Source organism: Vespa crabro, chromosome 4 (genome assembly GCF_910589235.1).
Source record: "Vespa crabro chromosome 4, iyVesCrab1.2, whole genome shotgun sequence".
In the NCBI taxonomy this organism is placed as follows: Eukaryota; Metazoa; Arthropoda; class Insecta; order Hymenoptera; family Vespidae; genus Vespa; species Vespa crabro.
This window is the reverse complement of record NC_060958.1, coordinates 1,357,501-1,372,671: the sequence shown is the minus strand read 5'-3', so window position 1 is coordinate 1,372,671 and position 15,171 is coordinate 1,357,501. Positions and strand designations below refer to the sequence as shown.

General features: G+C 30.8%; 1 protein-coding gene across 5 annotated transcripts in view; it reads right to left on the bottom strand.

The window, feature by feature from the left end:
• Positions 1–338: 338 nt before the first annotated feature.
• LOC124423875 (voltage-gated potassium channel subunit beta-2) overlaps positions 339–15,171 on the bottom strand; it is a 21,726-nt gene continuing 6,893 nt past the window's right edge. For 4 of the 5 annotated variants that reach the window (XM_046962179.1, XM_046962180.1, XM_046962181.1 and 1 more), the window contains 8 exons: positions 14,651–14,871; positions 13,289–13,502; positions 9,987–10,114; positions 8,835–9,041; positions 8,524–8,621; positions 8,307–8,363; positions 7,922–8,128; positions 339–4,743 (listed from right to left, as the gene is read on the bottom strand). In XM_046962179.1, the coding sequence (XP_046818135.1) occupies positions 4,642–4,743; positions 7,922–8,128; positions 8,307–8,363; positions 8,524–8,621; positions 8,835–9,041; positions 9,987–10,114; positions 13,289–13,502; positions 14,651–14,840 (1,203 nt within the window). In that variant the 5' untranslated portion in view covers positions 14,841–14,871 and the 3' untranslated portion in view covers positions 339–4,641. The remainder of the gene's footprint in view (positions 4,744–7,921; positions 8,129–8,306; positions 8,364–8,523; positions 8,622–8,834; positions 9,042–9,986; positions 10,115–13,288; positions 13,503–14,650; positions 14,872–15,171) is intronic. The other variant, XM_046962177.1, reaches the window with a different exon arrangement.

Here is a 15,171-nt window from a genome sequence, read left to right as displayed (position 1 = left end):
AGAGTGATAGAAAGATAAAGATAAAGAGAGAGAGAGAGAGAGAGAGAGAGAGAGAGAAAGAGAGAGAGAAATAGAAAGAAAGAAAGAGAGATAATGAGATAGAGAATAGTAAAACATGCGAAACTTCGAGAAGTCAATAAAATTTTATAAGAAATTTTTTCATGTCTATTCGACGAACTTCTCTTTTTTTTTTGTTCTCTGTAAAATTCTTCTTTACTTTTTGTTCTTTCTTTTTTCTTTTATAGCTTTTTCTCCCTCCCCCTCCTTTCATTACTTCGCTATATTATTCTCACGTTCGATGGAACAGGTTCGTCGAATGAATGTTAAATATAAAATAGAGAAATATCGACGTGTAAATGACAGATATTATATATACATACATATATATGTAAGTATATAACAGTGTAATGATGATACTTTAAAGATAAAGCGATATTATCACACGTGTCGTGTTTGTTGGCTTCTTTTTCTTTTTTTTTTTTTTTTTTTTTTTAGCAATATCATTTAAACAACGTGTATGTATACGCGCGTGTGTGTGTATATATACAAATATACATACTTACATATATATATATTATTATATATATAAATATATAATATTTATACATTATACATTATATATATATATATATATATACATACATATATACATATATATACATATATATAATATATTATGAATGAAAATTCTTAACGCACAAAACTATCACGAGTTTTTTTGAAGTATGACTCTTTTATCAGAGCCATCAGCGGACAAGGCAGGCAAGATATACATATATGTATTTATGTAATGCCTTTCTTTTCAAAGGCAATAATATATTAAATATATTAACAAGCTTATCTCCTTCTCCTCCTCCTCTTCCTCCTCCTTTTTTTGTCTTTTTATAAGACTTCAAAACGGGATCGTTCGTCTCTAATTATTTTTTTCCTTTTTTCCTCTTTTTTTTTTTTTTTTTTTTTTCTTTTTTAATTCTTCTCTTTCTTTCGTAATTCACATGCGCATTTATTATTTGCTACTTCTAGAGAATTGTCGTAAGAGAAACTTAGCCGTGCTCAAAGATCTAATTTAATCTAATTAATAGAAATCGGATGAAAATAACGCGGCATCGTTAATTATTGTTCGCTACCCTTCCCTTCCTCATTCTCATTACTCATTAATTTTTACTTTCCCCTTTCTTCTTAGATAATTGATTTTCTGTTTATTTTCTATCGTTTTACAAACTAGACTCTTCCTCCTTCTCTCTCTTCTCTTCCTTTTTCTTCTCATCCTCTTCAATGCCGTCCTATCTTTTGTCGATAAAAGCTATGAAAAATCTGAGTTATTGAAAGCGCATTCTTTATTTCTTTTAACTTAATAATTCTCGGATCTCTTGTTGTCCTTGTTTACTACGTATGCAAGAGCTAATTACGTACGTAAGTATTGAATAATGAACGAGACTTAACTTGGTCCTAAGTATTTTTTATAACTCGAACGATCTTCTTTTTCTCCTTATATTTTCCTACATATTTCACCTCTTTTGTCTTTCATTTTCAACTTATCATTTTCGACGCTAAAAAATAAAAAGAGCGTCTCCTAATCTTCTTTTATTTCTCACATTTTATTTTCATACTCTCTGTCTTTCCGTTTCTCTCTCTCTCTCTCTCTCTCTCTCTCTCTCTCTCTCTCTCTCTCTCTCTCTCTCTCTCTCTCTCTCTCTTACTCTCGATCACGATTTTAACGCAAATGTCTTTCACAAAATATCCTCCCAGTTATACATACATGTATTTACGTAAGTATGTATGTATGTATGTATATATAGATATATCATTTCGAACGAGCGCACGCATTAATAATTTTGTTTATTTTATTTTTTTTTTTTATTATATATATATATATATATATATATATATATTTATATATTTATATATCTAATCATGTCAAAACGCAATCTTAAAATCCTCCCTTTGCAATCTTTCAACTCGATTAATAGGAATATTCTCGATTTATATAGGAAACTATGTGGTAGTTAATTAGCGTTTATCATCAAAGTTATGTTTTCTGGCATCGAAATGGTAAGAAGACATAAGTCTTTCTTTTTTTTTTCTATTCTTTTTTCTCTTTCTTTTCGGTTTTCTTTTTCTTTTACTTTTTTGTTATTTGCTTTTTCTTTTCCTTTCCTTTTTCTTTTTGACGATCGAAATAATTAATCCGATCCGTTTAAAAATCTATGTTATATTCCAAAAGTTAGTCACAATGTTTGCGACTATAATTAATCTTATTCTCCTGATTTCTTCTTACTCGCACTTTGACAAATAATTCATTCACTTATTTCATTTATTTCATTCTTATTTAATCGCTAAACATATTAATCTGTTATTTTCTTTTTCTTACTTTTTTTCAATCGAATATTATACGTATTCTGATGAAAAAAGTGATAATAATAATAATAATAATAATAATAACAACAACAACTACAATAATAATTCTTACAACAATAATATTATAGTACTAATAATAACAAATAATAATCATAATCGTAACAATAATTATTAGTATTCGGTGAATAGAAATTATACTCTCTACGTGTAAATCGTCCTTATATTTTTTTCTATTAATTCTTTCCGTGGTCATTAAAAACTAAGCGAACGCCTCAATATTCTTTTGTTGTACGCGACAAGACGGAATATTTTCATCGATCATTGATGATTAGAAAAATATTAGAAAATAAAGCGGCAGTAGCAACAGCAGTAGCATCATCATTATCAGCAGCAGCAACAATAATAGTAGCAACAGCAGCAGCGGCAGTAGTAGTGTAGTAGTAGAGTAGTAGTAATAGTAGCAGCAAGTAGTAGTAGAGTAGTGGTAACAATAGCAGCAAGTAGAGTAGTAATAATAGTAGCAGCAAGTAGAGTAGTAGTAATAATAGCGGCAAGTAGTAGTAGAATAGTTTAGTTGTCGCTCGAACGCGAAATATTGTGTTCTCTCTTTTATCTTTTGTGCTTTCGTGCTCATTTAACGCGAAAGAAAGAAAGAGATGGACGATATTGACAAGTTAAAAATTAACAAGGATGGAAAAACACAATCACACTACCGCCATCGTACGTACACGCTTTGATCGACGAACACAACGGCCTTTTTTATACCTTTGTTTTTTAGCTCTACAAAACTTACTCTAAAGATAGAGACGGACCAGAGAGAGAAAGAGAGAGAGAGAGAGAAACATATTGTTTCGCCGCACTTTGTGAGTCGCGGCTTCATGTAACAATGAGCGCTTTCTACTTTATTTTTTCTTTTTCTTTTTCTTCTGTTTTTTTTTCTTTTTGATCTTCTAACGAAAAATTCATAATCATGCCAACGTTTGAAACGCCATCAGTTTCTTCTTTCTATTTCTTTCTTTCTCCCTCGTTCCCTCTCTCTCTCTCTCTCTCTCTCTCTCTCTCTCTTTCTTTTCCTCTCTTAGTTTCTTTTTCGTCCTGTATTATTCTTCTTTCTTGTTTCTTCCTTCTGACGATTTTTCTCTTGCTAAACTCTCTCAATTAATGTACAAAAGAGAGAAACAAAGAGAGTGGCAATATCCATTCAGAAAGTAAATGTTGTGTATGTTGTGTGTATAAAAGAGAGAGAGAGAAAGAGAGAGAGAGAGAGAGAGAGAGAGAAGCATACTCAGCATTGTTGCTTCTTGAGTCTGTCATGTAATAACAAACGTTTTCTATTTATTCTTTCTTCTTTTTCATCTTCTTTTTCCTTTTCTTTTCTTTTCTCCTCTTTTCTCCTTTAATATTCCGACGAAAAATCCAAAGTTCGTGTCGACACATTGTAACGTGTTACTAAATTTCTTCTTTCTCTCTCTCTTCTCTCATCTTTCTTCTCCCTACTTCTTTCTATCTGTCTGTCTCTCTCTCTCTCTCTCTCTCTCTCTCTCTCTCTCTATCTATCTATCTCTTCTTGTCTCTCTCTCTTTCATTATTCATTCGTGGTTCGTATTTTTTTTCTTTCTTCCCTTCTAGTCTTCTTTTTCCTTTTCTCTTGTCAAAACATTAAGCGAAAGAGAGAAAGAGAGAGAGAGAAATCTTTCTCGGCAAATTGAAGGTATTGTCATCACCTCGTTTTACGAATACATCCAACGGACGATATTTACACCGGAACGACAAAATTCCAAATCCATTTTTTCTTGTTTTTTCTTTCTTCTTCCCTTCTTTCTCTGATTGTGTCATCCTTTCTTTCTCTTCATCATTTTCCTCTCTGAAATTCTTTTTCTTCTATTTATTCTCATATCCGGTGTAATCTCGTCGAAACGCAAGGATATTATTATTATTATTATTATTATTGTTATTATTATTATTAATATTATTATTATTATTATTATTATTATTATTATTATTATTATTATTATTATTATTATTATTATTATTATTATTATTTGTTAATGTGTACAAGTCGATGCGTCGTACGTGCGTGCGTGTAGGTGTACATGTCGTGTGTGTGTGTGTGTATATGTATGTCTCTCACTCATCCGTATGTGTTCATTGTATCTCGCAGAAGGACAACTTGTTGTTCACCTCCTTTGTTTGTTCCTGGTCTTGGCTGTTACCACCCTCGCTCTTCGGGCTTCCTCCCTCGTCTAAAGAGCCCCCACCACTGCCGGGGGGGCAAATCGATTGTCATCTAAGTGCCAGAGTCGACACCATCGGTGGTCGGGACGGTTTGTTATCAAGTATCCTTTCTATCTCACTCATTACGGTCGCGTTTAGCTTTGGGATTAACTGAAATTAAAGATAACTTTATTAATAAATTTAATTATATATATATATATTAATTATTTATAAATATATATATGTATATCAATTCATGGTCCATTTTATTATATTCATTGTAAACGTTTATGAAACATGAGTTTCGTATATTAAGTAAAACAAAAGAAATAATTAGTTAACGAAGATAGTTTGATAATGTAATATGCGCCATGAATATAAAACATCTAATAATAATAATAATAATATTAATATTAATAATTATTATTATTATTAATTAAAAAATGTTTCTTTAGTTTTTAATCGCTCATCCAAAGAAATTTTCTCGAGGCTAAATATTACATATTATTCAATATAATGAAACATTAAATACTATTCACGAAACTTTGCCAACATATACTACAAATAAAAATAAGAAAAGAGAGAGAGAGAGAGAATGTTATATAAAACATAGGATGTTTAACAAATGTTTTGTTAAAATGTTATAACAAATGTACAAAATGGCCGATCTGATATTTCTTCTCCTTTAAGGAAAATATTCCTTTATGGAATATTTTTCTATATTTTCTCTCAAAGAGGAAGATATACCTTTATGACAGACAAAAGAGTATTTCCATTAAAAAATGTCGTTAATGAGAAATGCGTGTTATAATATTCATAATTCGAAAATAATCGCGTCATCTTGATATATGTACAGCGTAAATACCAAATCTTATTGATTTCAACAAAAGGCAACGAACAAATCAACGATCTTGGAATAAGTCGAGTAAATGTTAAAATTTATGTGAACGTATTAAATAGATATAGACAATGTATTCTTATGACGTATCGACGAAATGTCAATTCGTGTCATTTCATATTTTTTTTATAATTTCTTAATAAAACACATTAAGTGTTATGTATTTATTTTATAATTTCAATTTGTTTATTTTTTAAATTCGTTATCTTACAATTTTTTTTGTTAACTTTGTTTATAGAACATGCTAGTAAAGTTTTGTAGGGAAAAAAAAATTGAGAAACTCTTCGAAGGGTGATGTCAAATGTTCCAACATAAACTGTTATTTTATATTTTGAAATCAATTACTTATAATGAATAAAGGCCTAGATAGAATAGAATAAGATAAAAGTCAACTCCACAAAATGTTTATATGTATATAACTTTTATACTAAAAAAATAAAGCCAATACAAAAATTTAGTTTCACGATATTTTCTAGTTAGACAATCTAGTTTCGTAATACAGAAATCCCGGAAACAAAATATATCGAATATTTTGTTTTCGTTTGGACAGTAAATTAAACTAGAAAATATATATATACAAGAGAAAATTAAAGAAATAAAAACTTATAGAAAAACTGTGAACTTGCTCTGATAAATAATAACTCCAAACTGAATATAAACAGTAAAATCTGCAAAAATATTATCAAATTCATATAGACTTATGGAATACAAATTGTAAAATATCATAAAAAAAAATTAGAAAATCTACAATGGTTTATTTTAAGAATTACTATACCAAAATCTTAAATGTATTCTGATATGTAAGAAACAATGACATAAGGAAAAATTAAATAACCCATAATGGAAGAGGAAATCAAATGATTTTCCATAGCACATCAATAGACGATTAAAGACCATAACAACCAACTTGCTAAGAACTACTGCTATTCAAATTTACCCAGAAGGTTTTAGAAGAAAACCTACTTATACCTAAGATAGTTATTATGTTCTTATATCTAATAGTTATATACTATAGATACTTATATCTATACTATATAGTTACATATATAGTTATATACTTATATGTAATAATTATTATTTATATCTAATAATTGTTAAATATCGATACAACAAAAACTTATTCTTATGATTATCAATAAATGTATCAAAATACGCATGCTACCATTATGATATTATCATAAAACAAATTTTAGTATATAATTAGGAACATTTGAAGGAATTTATACGAAAAAAAAAAAAAAGAAAAACACAAATTTTCTACTCGAATGACTGATTGATATAATTTTTCAAATGGCTTTACTTGTTATTTACGCGATAAGAAGCAACGAAATGTTATTAAAAAATATAGAATTGATTGAAATATAATAACATCACGCTTCCTTGCGAGTCGGAAACGATCCATCACATCGCGTGACCCATTAATTGTCCATGATAATAAACTGATAATATTCTAAAACATTTCATGACCTTATTTCATTCTCATGTAAAATAATTAAAAAGACCTAAACGGAAAGTTCAATGAGGTGACCTACAAAGTGCTAAATTATATATTATAGTTATATATATTATATATTATAGTTAACTTATAGAGCTATAATTTATGTAGCTTTTATACGTGTGCATAGGTAACTTTTATATGTGTGTGCATAAATAAAATAAAAAGTTATTCTTGAAAAAATTATTGGACTTGATAATAATCCTGATGGTTAATTTTCGTTGTGACACTCTGTATACATGTGTACGAGGTGTATTCGTATTATTGATAAAAGCAGGCGTTGGTAGGGAGGAAGAGAGGCAGGGAGGGGATGATTTTACGTATAAAAATATGTCGAGAAAAAAAGGTAAGATTTTTTCGCTTGAATTTCGGTTTTTCTTTCACTATTCTTCAAAATACTTTCGTATTCGTTATACTCTATAAGGTTTACATTTTGTTTTCAATGGTACAATTATTATTTCTTTTATATTTAGTCTGTTTTCATCAGTTAAACTGTGAACGTTAATAAGGACATTGCTTCGAACAAATTCTTCAATAACAACGTAATTAATGTTAATGATATTAATAATGTTAATAACGTTAATAACGTTAATAATTATCCGTCCATTGACATTTCGTATTCATTATTATATTACAATGTTTAAATTCAGATATAATTCGTTGTACATATTTTACTTACACGTACTCTAGAGTATTTTCAAATATGATTATCTCGAAAATGAAAAAAATGTCATTTCATTTTTTTTCGACTTATTTTTACATATTAAATTAATACACGTTCGGTTATACTATATATCCGGATATATCCTCTCTCTCTCCCTCTCTCTCTCTCTTTTTATGTGTGTGTGTGTGTGTGTATGTGTAGACAATAAGTATGATACGTAAAATCATGGTAGATGTAGCTATATTAATTATAATTTATTTTTCATGTTGACCAAACTACGAGACTGGTTTACCTGTAAACTCTGAAGGCTCTCGTACAGCTGATCTATATTTGACGCACCGAGGAGAAGGCACTGAACACTTTCATTCTTGAGGGACCATGCAATGGCCAACTGTCCAAAGGAACATCCGAGCCTTTCGGCAAGAGCACATACATCCCGTAATTTATCCGAATATTTTCGTGTTTCCTCGTCCGCCGATTTGTCCTTCCAAGCATATTCCTACGATAGTGAAAATAGATATACATATGTATATGTATATATATATATACATATATACGTATATATATATAAAAATATACATAAACATTTGTATATTTTTATTTATACGATCATTCCATGAACATCTAAACTCGATCCTACATAATATAAGATCGAGACATTTAACGATTAAACGCACCTCCTTATACAAAGACTGCGTTTCATCTTCCGTCCAACTGAAGGAAGAATACTTATTCTGAAAGTAAATTCACATTCTCTGAATCGATCGAAGTAGAATAAGAAGAATAATAAAAAAGAGGAAGTAGAAGGAGAAGGAGTAAAAGGACTAGAAGGAGACTAAAGGACTATTTTAAGGAGTTAGTTACTAACGGTCGATATAAAGAGCTCGAGTTTACCTTGTAAGAGGATCTCGAAAGGAAGGACACTCCGCAATCTTCCGGCTTGGATGAAACCATTCCGATGGTGACCGTGGACCATGCCATTAAACCGACACCTTAAAAGAGATAAAAGAAGGAAGAAAAAAAAAAGAAAAAAAGATATATATATATATATATGTATACATATATACCTACATATATAAGTCTTGTCTCTCTTAGATTAAGGATCTACGATAAGAAGAATGTTTACATATATACATACATATACATATGTATGTATGTATGTATGTATGTATGTATTTTTGATAGATAAAAAAATTTTCCTTTACCGATTTTATTGTACAACTCCGGCATATATAGTTCAGGTTTCTCTCTGTAGAAAAGATGATACTCGGCTTGTTCGACGATCGGCGTGACGCAATTGAACTGTCGACAATTCGTATAGGCCTCCATGATCTCAACAGGAGACCATCGTGACGTACCCCAGTACATTACCCAACCTTTGCTTATCACGTAATTCATGGCGCGTACTATCTCTGAAAAGAGATCGAATAAACAGATATGAGAGATATTGACGTATCTCAATTACAATCGTCGTCGTCATCATTGTCGTCGTTTATGAGCTTCTCTTTGATAAATATAACGGGAATGAGACAAAATGTTATTCTAATATGTCAATTGGAAAATTTTTTATTTCTCTCTTTCTCTTTTTATCATATCTCTTATATATATATATATATATATATATATATATATATATATATATATATATATATGTCTTTATCTTTTTTATATCTCTTGAAATAACACAGGAATTTTGAAAATCTTTAACGAGTAATTTCGTAAAGAGAATCAAGGAGAAGAGTGGTTAAACAACATATGCCGGCAGAAATTCTCTCACTGACAGACTATTTATATCTTTACCTCGTATTCGTATTTATATCTCACATTTACAGCGCATTCGAGCGTAATTTTACGATCGTCTATATAGAGAGAGACTTCATCTCTTCACTTTCTCTCTCTCTCTCTCTCTCTCTCTCACTCTCACTCTCACTCACTCTCACTCTCTTTCAAGAGAGCATTCTGCGAATTTACGAGTTCTTAATACGGTATAGGCATATATATACATATATATGCGTACAAACACACACACACACATAAATATGTATTTTTTTTTTTAATTTGTACGTGTCCCATTGCAAAAAGTAATTGCATAAAGTAATTGCAAAAAGTTTTCCGATTAAAATCTAAATCCTTTATACATACGTACATGGGTAATCGAATATTATTATAGAGTCAAGTCAATTTCTAGGAAATACAGAGAAAGAGAGTGTGTGTATGTGTGTGAGAGGGAGAGAGAGAGAGAGAGAGAGAGAGAGAGAGAGAGAGAGAGAGAGAGAGAGAGTGAAAGAGGGGAAGAGAAAGAGAAAACGAGTGCAGGTGGAATCGATAGTGCATAGAACGTTTGTCTTGAAGCTTACCTTCCATTGGGCACATTGGATCGACTTTGTGAATCATGACGATATCGATGTAGGACAGCTGCAGTCTGACCAAGGACGCTTGCACAGATTCGATAATATGCTTACGCGACAATCCTCGTCCCTCTGTCCTGTCGAAAATTATTTATTCTTTATCATAACGATCTTTCATGATCGAAAATTATGTTATAAACATTACATGTTTATAAGATGCACATAAAAATTGAATATAAAAATATACTTTTTACGATCAAATTAAAAGATAGAGAGAGAGAGAGAAAGAGAGAGAAGGAGAAAGATATCTATGTGATCGTAATTTTTTTCTTTTCTTTTTTTCGTTTATAAAAATCCCAACATGAAATTTTATAAAATTCCTATTATTTAAAACTTAAATAGACATGGCTAGAGAAATAACGTGAGGAGAAAAGAGGAAAAGTTAAATAAAAGTAAAAAAATATATATGTATCTGTGTGTGAAAGGGAGAGAGAGAGAGAGAGAGAGAAAGAGAGAGTGTGAGAGAAAGAGAGAGAGAGAAACGTAAAGTCTCTACACATCGATCGCATTTGTCGCCGCTGCGACCTCCTTTTGTCGTGTTCTTTTCTCTCATATATACATACATATTTCGTACCTTTTGTTGAGAGAGAGAGAGAGAGAGAAAGAGAGAGAAAGAAAGAGAAAGAAAGAGAGAGAGAGAGAGAGTATATGTGTTCATATATTGAAGCGAACCCTTGGCGAGGTCGACGTGAAATGTTTTAAACTGGACAGTCCGCGAGACAACAATAAGCTTCACAAAGCTTTTCAAAGCATACGTGGGAAAAAAGAAAAAGAGAGAGAAATTGATAAACAGCAGAGAAAGAGAAAGACAGACGTGGATAGATAAGACGCGTATAGAAGGAAAGAGAAATAAGAGACACTCGTAACATTTATAGTCTATCTTTCTCTCTCTCTTTCTCTCTCTTTTTCTCTTTCTCTCTTTTTCTATCTATTTCTCTTTTTATTCACATTCGAAGAACAAAATGCAAGAATTGTCGATGATTTAACGCGTCATACTCTGCTATTCGATTTGACATACATACGTGTGCGGTTAACGCGTGCGACCTGACATTCGGTCGTACTACTTTCCACTCTAAGCTGTACGATCGAACGCGTTTACACCACTGGAATGCATTCTCCTATGTATCGAGGAGAACGAGGAGAACATATTTATGTATATATGTATGTATATATCTGTGTATCTATGCATATGCATTTGGACTATCCTGTTATGCTAGGCGAGAATGATTGTTATATACATATCTTATGACCTACGTGATCACTTGAACGATACTTTGCTTTGATATAATAAATTATTCTAATTATCGTAAACATTAATTCTTATAATTATAAATTCTTATAAGAATTAACGTTTACTCTTAATAATTAAACGTTAATTCTTAATAATTGTATAGACAAATAATTTATATCGTTGTTATTTTCTATATCGATCGAATTCTTAATTATATGAATATATGAATTTGAGAAATTCAAGTGCATTTAATCATTTTCGTTTTTTTTTTCTTTTTCCTTTTTAAAAAAAAATCAGAAAGCGATAAAGTTGATAAATAACGTAACAACATGAATAATATGTAATATCGTATTCCATGTTAATTCATTCGTTTAATTTTTTAATTTTATTTCATTTTTCTTCTTTCTTTTATATCCGTTTTGTTCTTCTTTCTTCTTACATCAAAGATTTCACGAAACGCTCGACCATATGAGAAACGATTTTTATCTAGGACGCGAACGAATATTGTGCCAAAGCGTATTATATAGAAAAACAAAATAGGACGATTTTGCGGAGAATTAATGAAATATTTTTATTAAATTCTTTCTCCTTTTTTCTTTTCTTTGTAAGACATTTTTAGTGATTCAATGATATACATAATTTCTTCTTTTTTTTTTCGAATTCTCAACATTTATATGAATATTATCGACTTTGAAAAGATGTGTGAAAAATTTAAATTAGAAAAAAATAAAAAAAGAAAATATATAAGAAATTTCTAAAGTGCTTTGAATATTGTAATGGCAGAACCATAATATAGGGAGAGTTCTTTCTCCTATATAAAGCTTTCCACTTATGACAGGATCAAAACGAATTTTCAACACTGTCCCGACGAAAAGCGTGCCCTAATTAAAATCGACACCTTCATAGTACTCTCCGCGTTCTCGCATACACATAGACATTGTTCTTTCCCTCTTTCTCTTTCTCTTTCTCTCTCTCTCTCTCTCTCTCTCTCTCTCTCTCTCTCTCTCTTTCTCTCGCTTTTTCTCTTACCGTACGTTTCCAAAGTCAATTACGAAGTAACTTTTGAGCGAGCGTGCAACAGCTTTCGTAGGGTATCCCTTTCTCTCAATTTAATTACTGTATCGTTTAAAAGTCTACGTTCGAGATAACGAGGAAGTTTTCAAACATTGAGCTCAAAAGCTCAACTGATTTTTGCTTTCCAATAAAATCCATAAAAAATTAAAGACACACATACACACACACACATATATCATATATATATATATATATATATATATATATATATATATATATATATATAGAGAGAGAGAGAGAGAGAGAGAGAGAGAGTGTACCGAAGAGTGATACAATTGAGCAGAGAGTTCGGTGATACTTTGTGAAAAAAAAAAAAATTAAGTAGAATATAATTTTTGAAAAACGTTCACTCCGTTTTCGAGACAAAAATAGTTTTTTTAACCTATTCGATACTTTTGTAATTTATTGTAAGCTTTGACTTGACGAAACTGATTCGTTGTTCGCAAAGTTAATTATTGTCTATTTCCTCTGATTGTTACTATCGTACTGTTATGTATTAATTTGTTTTATTTCTTTCGAATAATTTCATAAATAAGAATGATTATGTATTAGTTTTTTTACAAAAATTAATTTTTATTAGCGTAGAAATTGTTAAAAATTTCAATTATCCTATATTTATTTCATAGAAAATCGTGTTCTTTTAATTAAATTATTATGCATTTTTGTTTAATGTATTGTGATAATTTTTTTATTTTTTCAAATGTCAAAAATATGTTTTAAAAATAGTTTTTCTTGAAAATGAAGCATCGATTTATTTTTTGTACTCCTTGCTTCGTTGTATCACTCTTGTTGAAATATTTTGTATATGTGTGTGTGTATATACATACATATATATATATATATATATATATATATATATATAATATTATATATATATATATAAAAGAAAGAGAAAAACATACAAACATATAAACGTGCATAGATAATGTTAGAAAATTTGCCTTACTTCGTGTTCCAATATATTTTCGTCGTAACGACGTAGCTCGAACGGTTCCAAGCACGGCGCAATAAAATCCGACCGAATTGTATTTCCGCACGATGGCCGCTGTGGGCTTCGCTCAAGTCGAACACATTGATGCCGCTGTCGTATGCGAGAGCAACGACAGCTTCGGCGGTTTCCTCGTTGCCGCATCCCCCTACACCAAAGGTTGTCCAAGTACCTGGTATACAACGAATATATTAATAATAAAATAGAAATAAAAGAAACATTATCGAGAATTAACAGGGAACATCGGATGATACAATATTGTTTCTATTCGGACTACGTATATAAAATTTTTATGTTAATCTTTATTTTTATTTGATTGTGAATTTTTCTTTTTTTTTTTTTTTTTTTTTTTTTTTTTAAATGTATCAAATGGAATAACGTAGTATTTAGTTAGTCCTTTCACGTTTTCATTGAATTTCCATCAGAATTTCGAACGACCATTTTTTATACTTTTAGAAAAAACATCTCGTGACAATGTATTTGTCATATCTATTAGAATTCTACCGATAATAATAGTAGCAGTGTCAAATTGTTATCGTTCGATAAAAAAAATTTTTGAAATGAGATATCGTCGTTCTCTCTCTATATATCTATATATCTATTTCGTTACCTCCTTCTCCGCTCTTCTCTCTCTCTCTCTCTCTCTCTCTCTCTCTCTCTCTCTCTCTGTTTCTCTCTCTCTCCATTAATTACGTTCCGATATCGCGCTAATTAAGGCTACGAGCATTTCTTTCCCATCGTTTCACAGAGAGAGAGAGAGAGACAAAAACGCATCGTTATCTCAGTCCCGTAGACCGTCACGCGTACCAAAAACGCAATCTCTCGATGTAAAAATAAATAACTGAATATATTTCGTGTTCAAATAGATACATAGATAGACTGGAAAGTGTATGTAAAATGAAAGCTCGATGGAGCTTTGTGTTCCAGTTTGCTAGACGATATATTGAAAAGAACGCGAACAACGAAGAGGCGAGAATTTTATTCGATAATTCTATCATAATCGAACGGAGTCAAAGCTAGTACATAACTATTCAATTTTTGCAATAAGTTCGTTCTCACATTTCTTTTTTTCTTTTTTATTTAATTAAACAACATTCGTTATTACTCGACATTTCAATCTTTTCGGAATATATTGAACGAGAGAAAAGAAGAATACGAGAAAGAAAGAGAGAGAGAGAGAGAGAGAGAGAGAGAGAGAGACAAAATAAACAGTCTGATAAGATTGAGGAGAGAACCCAAAAAAAATAAGCATCAACAATAAAAAAAAAGAAAAAAAAATATAAAGAAAAAAGATTCAAAAGAAATAATGGTGTATCGTACCTAAGCCAACATTGGAAACACGTAGACCACTTTTCCCCAAGTTGCGATACCGAATACCTGGCGAAGGATGCTGTAAACGTTGCGCTTGTGCAGCAATGCAGCTAGTCAGTAGCTGCTCTTTCGTTCCTGCTGTGTTGCTGCAGTGCACGCCTGTCTCTGCACCACCGCCACCGCCGTTGAACTCTTCCATGCAATCCAAGCTGGCTATGGGTGCGCGACACCTGCGATAAACATAGACAAGAACACATGCGAATGTGATTTTTTTATTCAGTGTAAATCTATAAGTAATACAAAGATAGATAGATAGAGAGAGAGAGAGATGTATTTTTTCGAAGGCATAACAAGTGACACGCATTCACATATATACATACATACATACATACGTACATATAGATAGATATTTTGATCGAGAGGAGAGACATGATTTTTATTTTTCAAGAATACAAAGAAACTTTTAAATCTCTCCCACAGATTTATTTCGGGCTTCCTCATTTTCATCCATTGGGAACGTTAAAAATGCA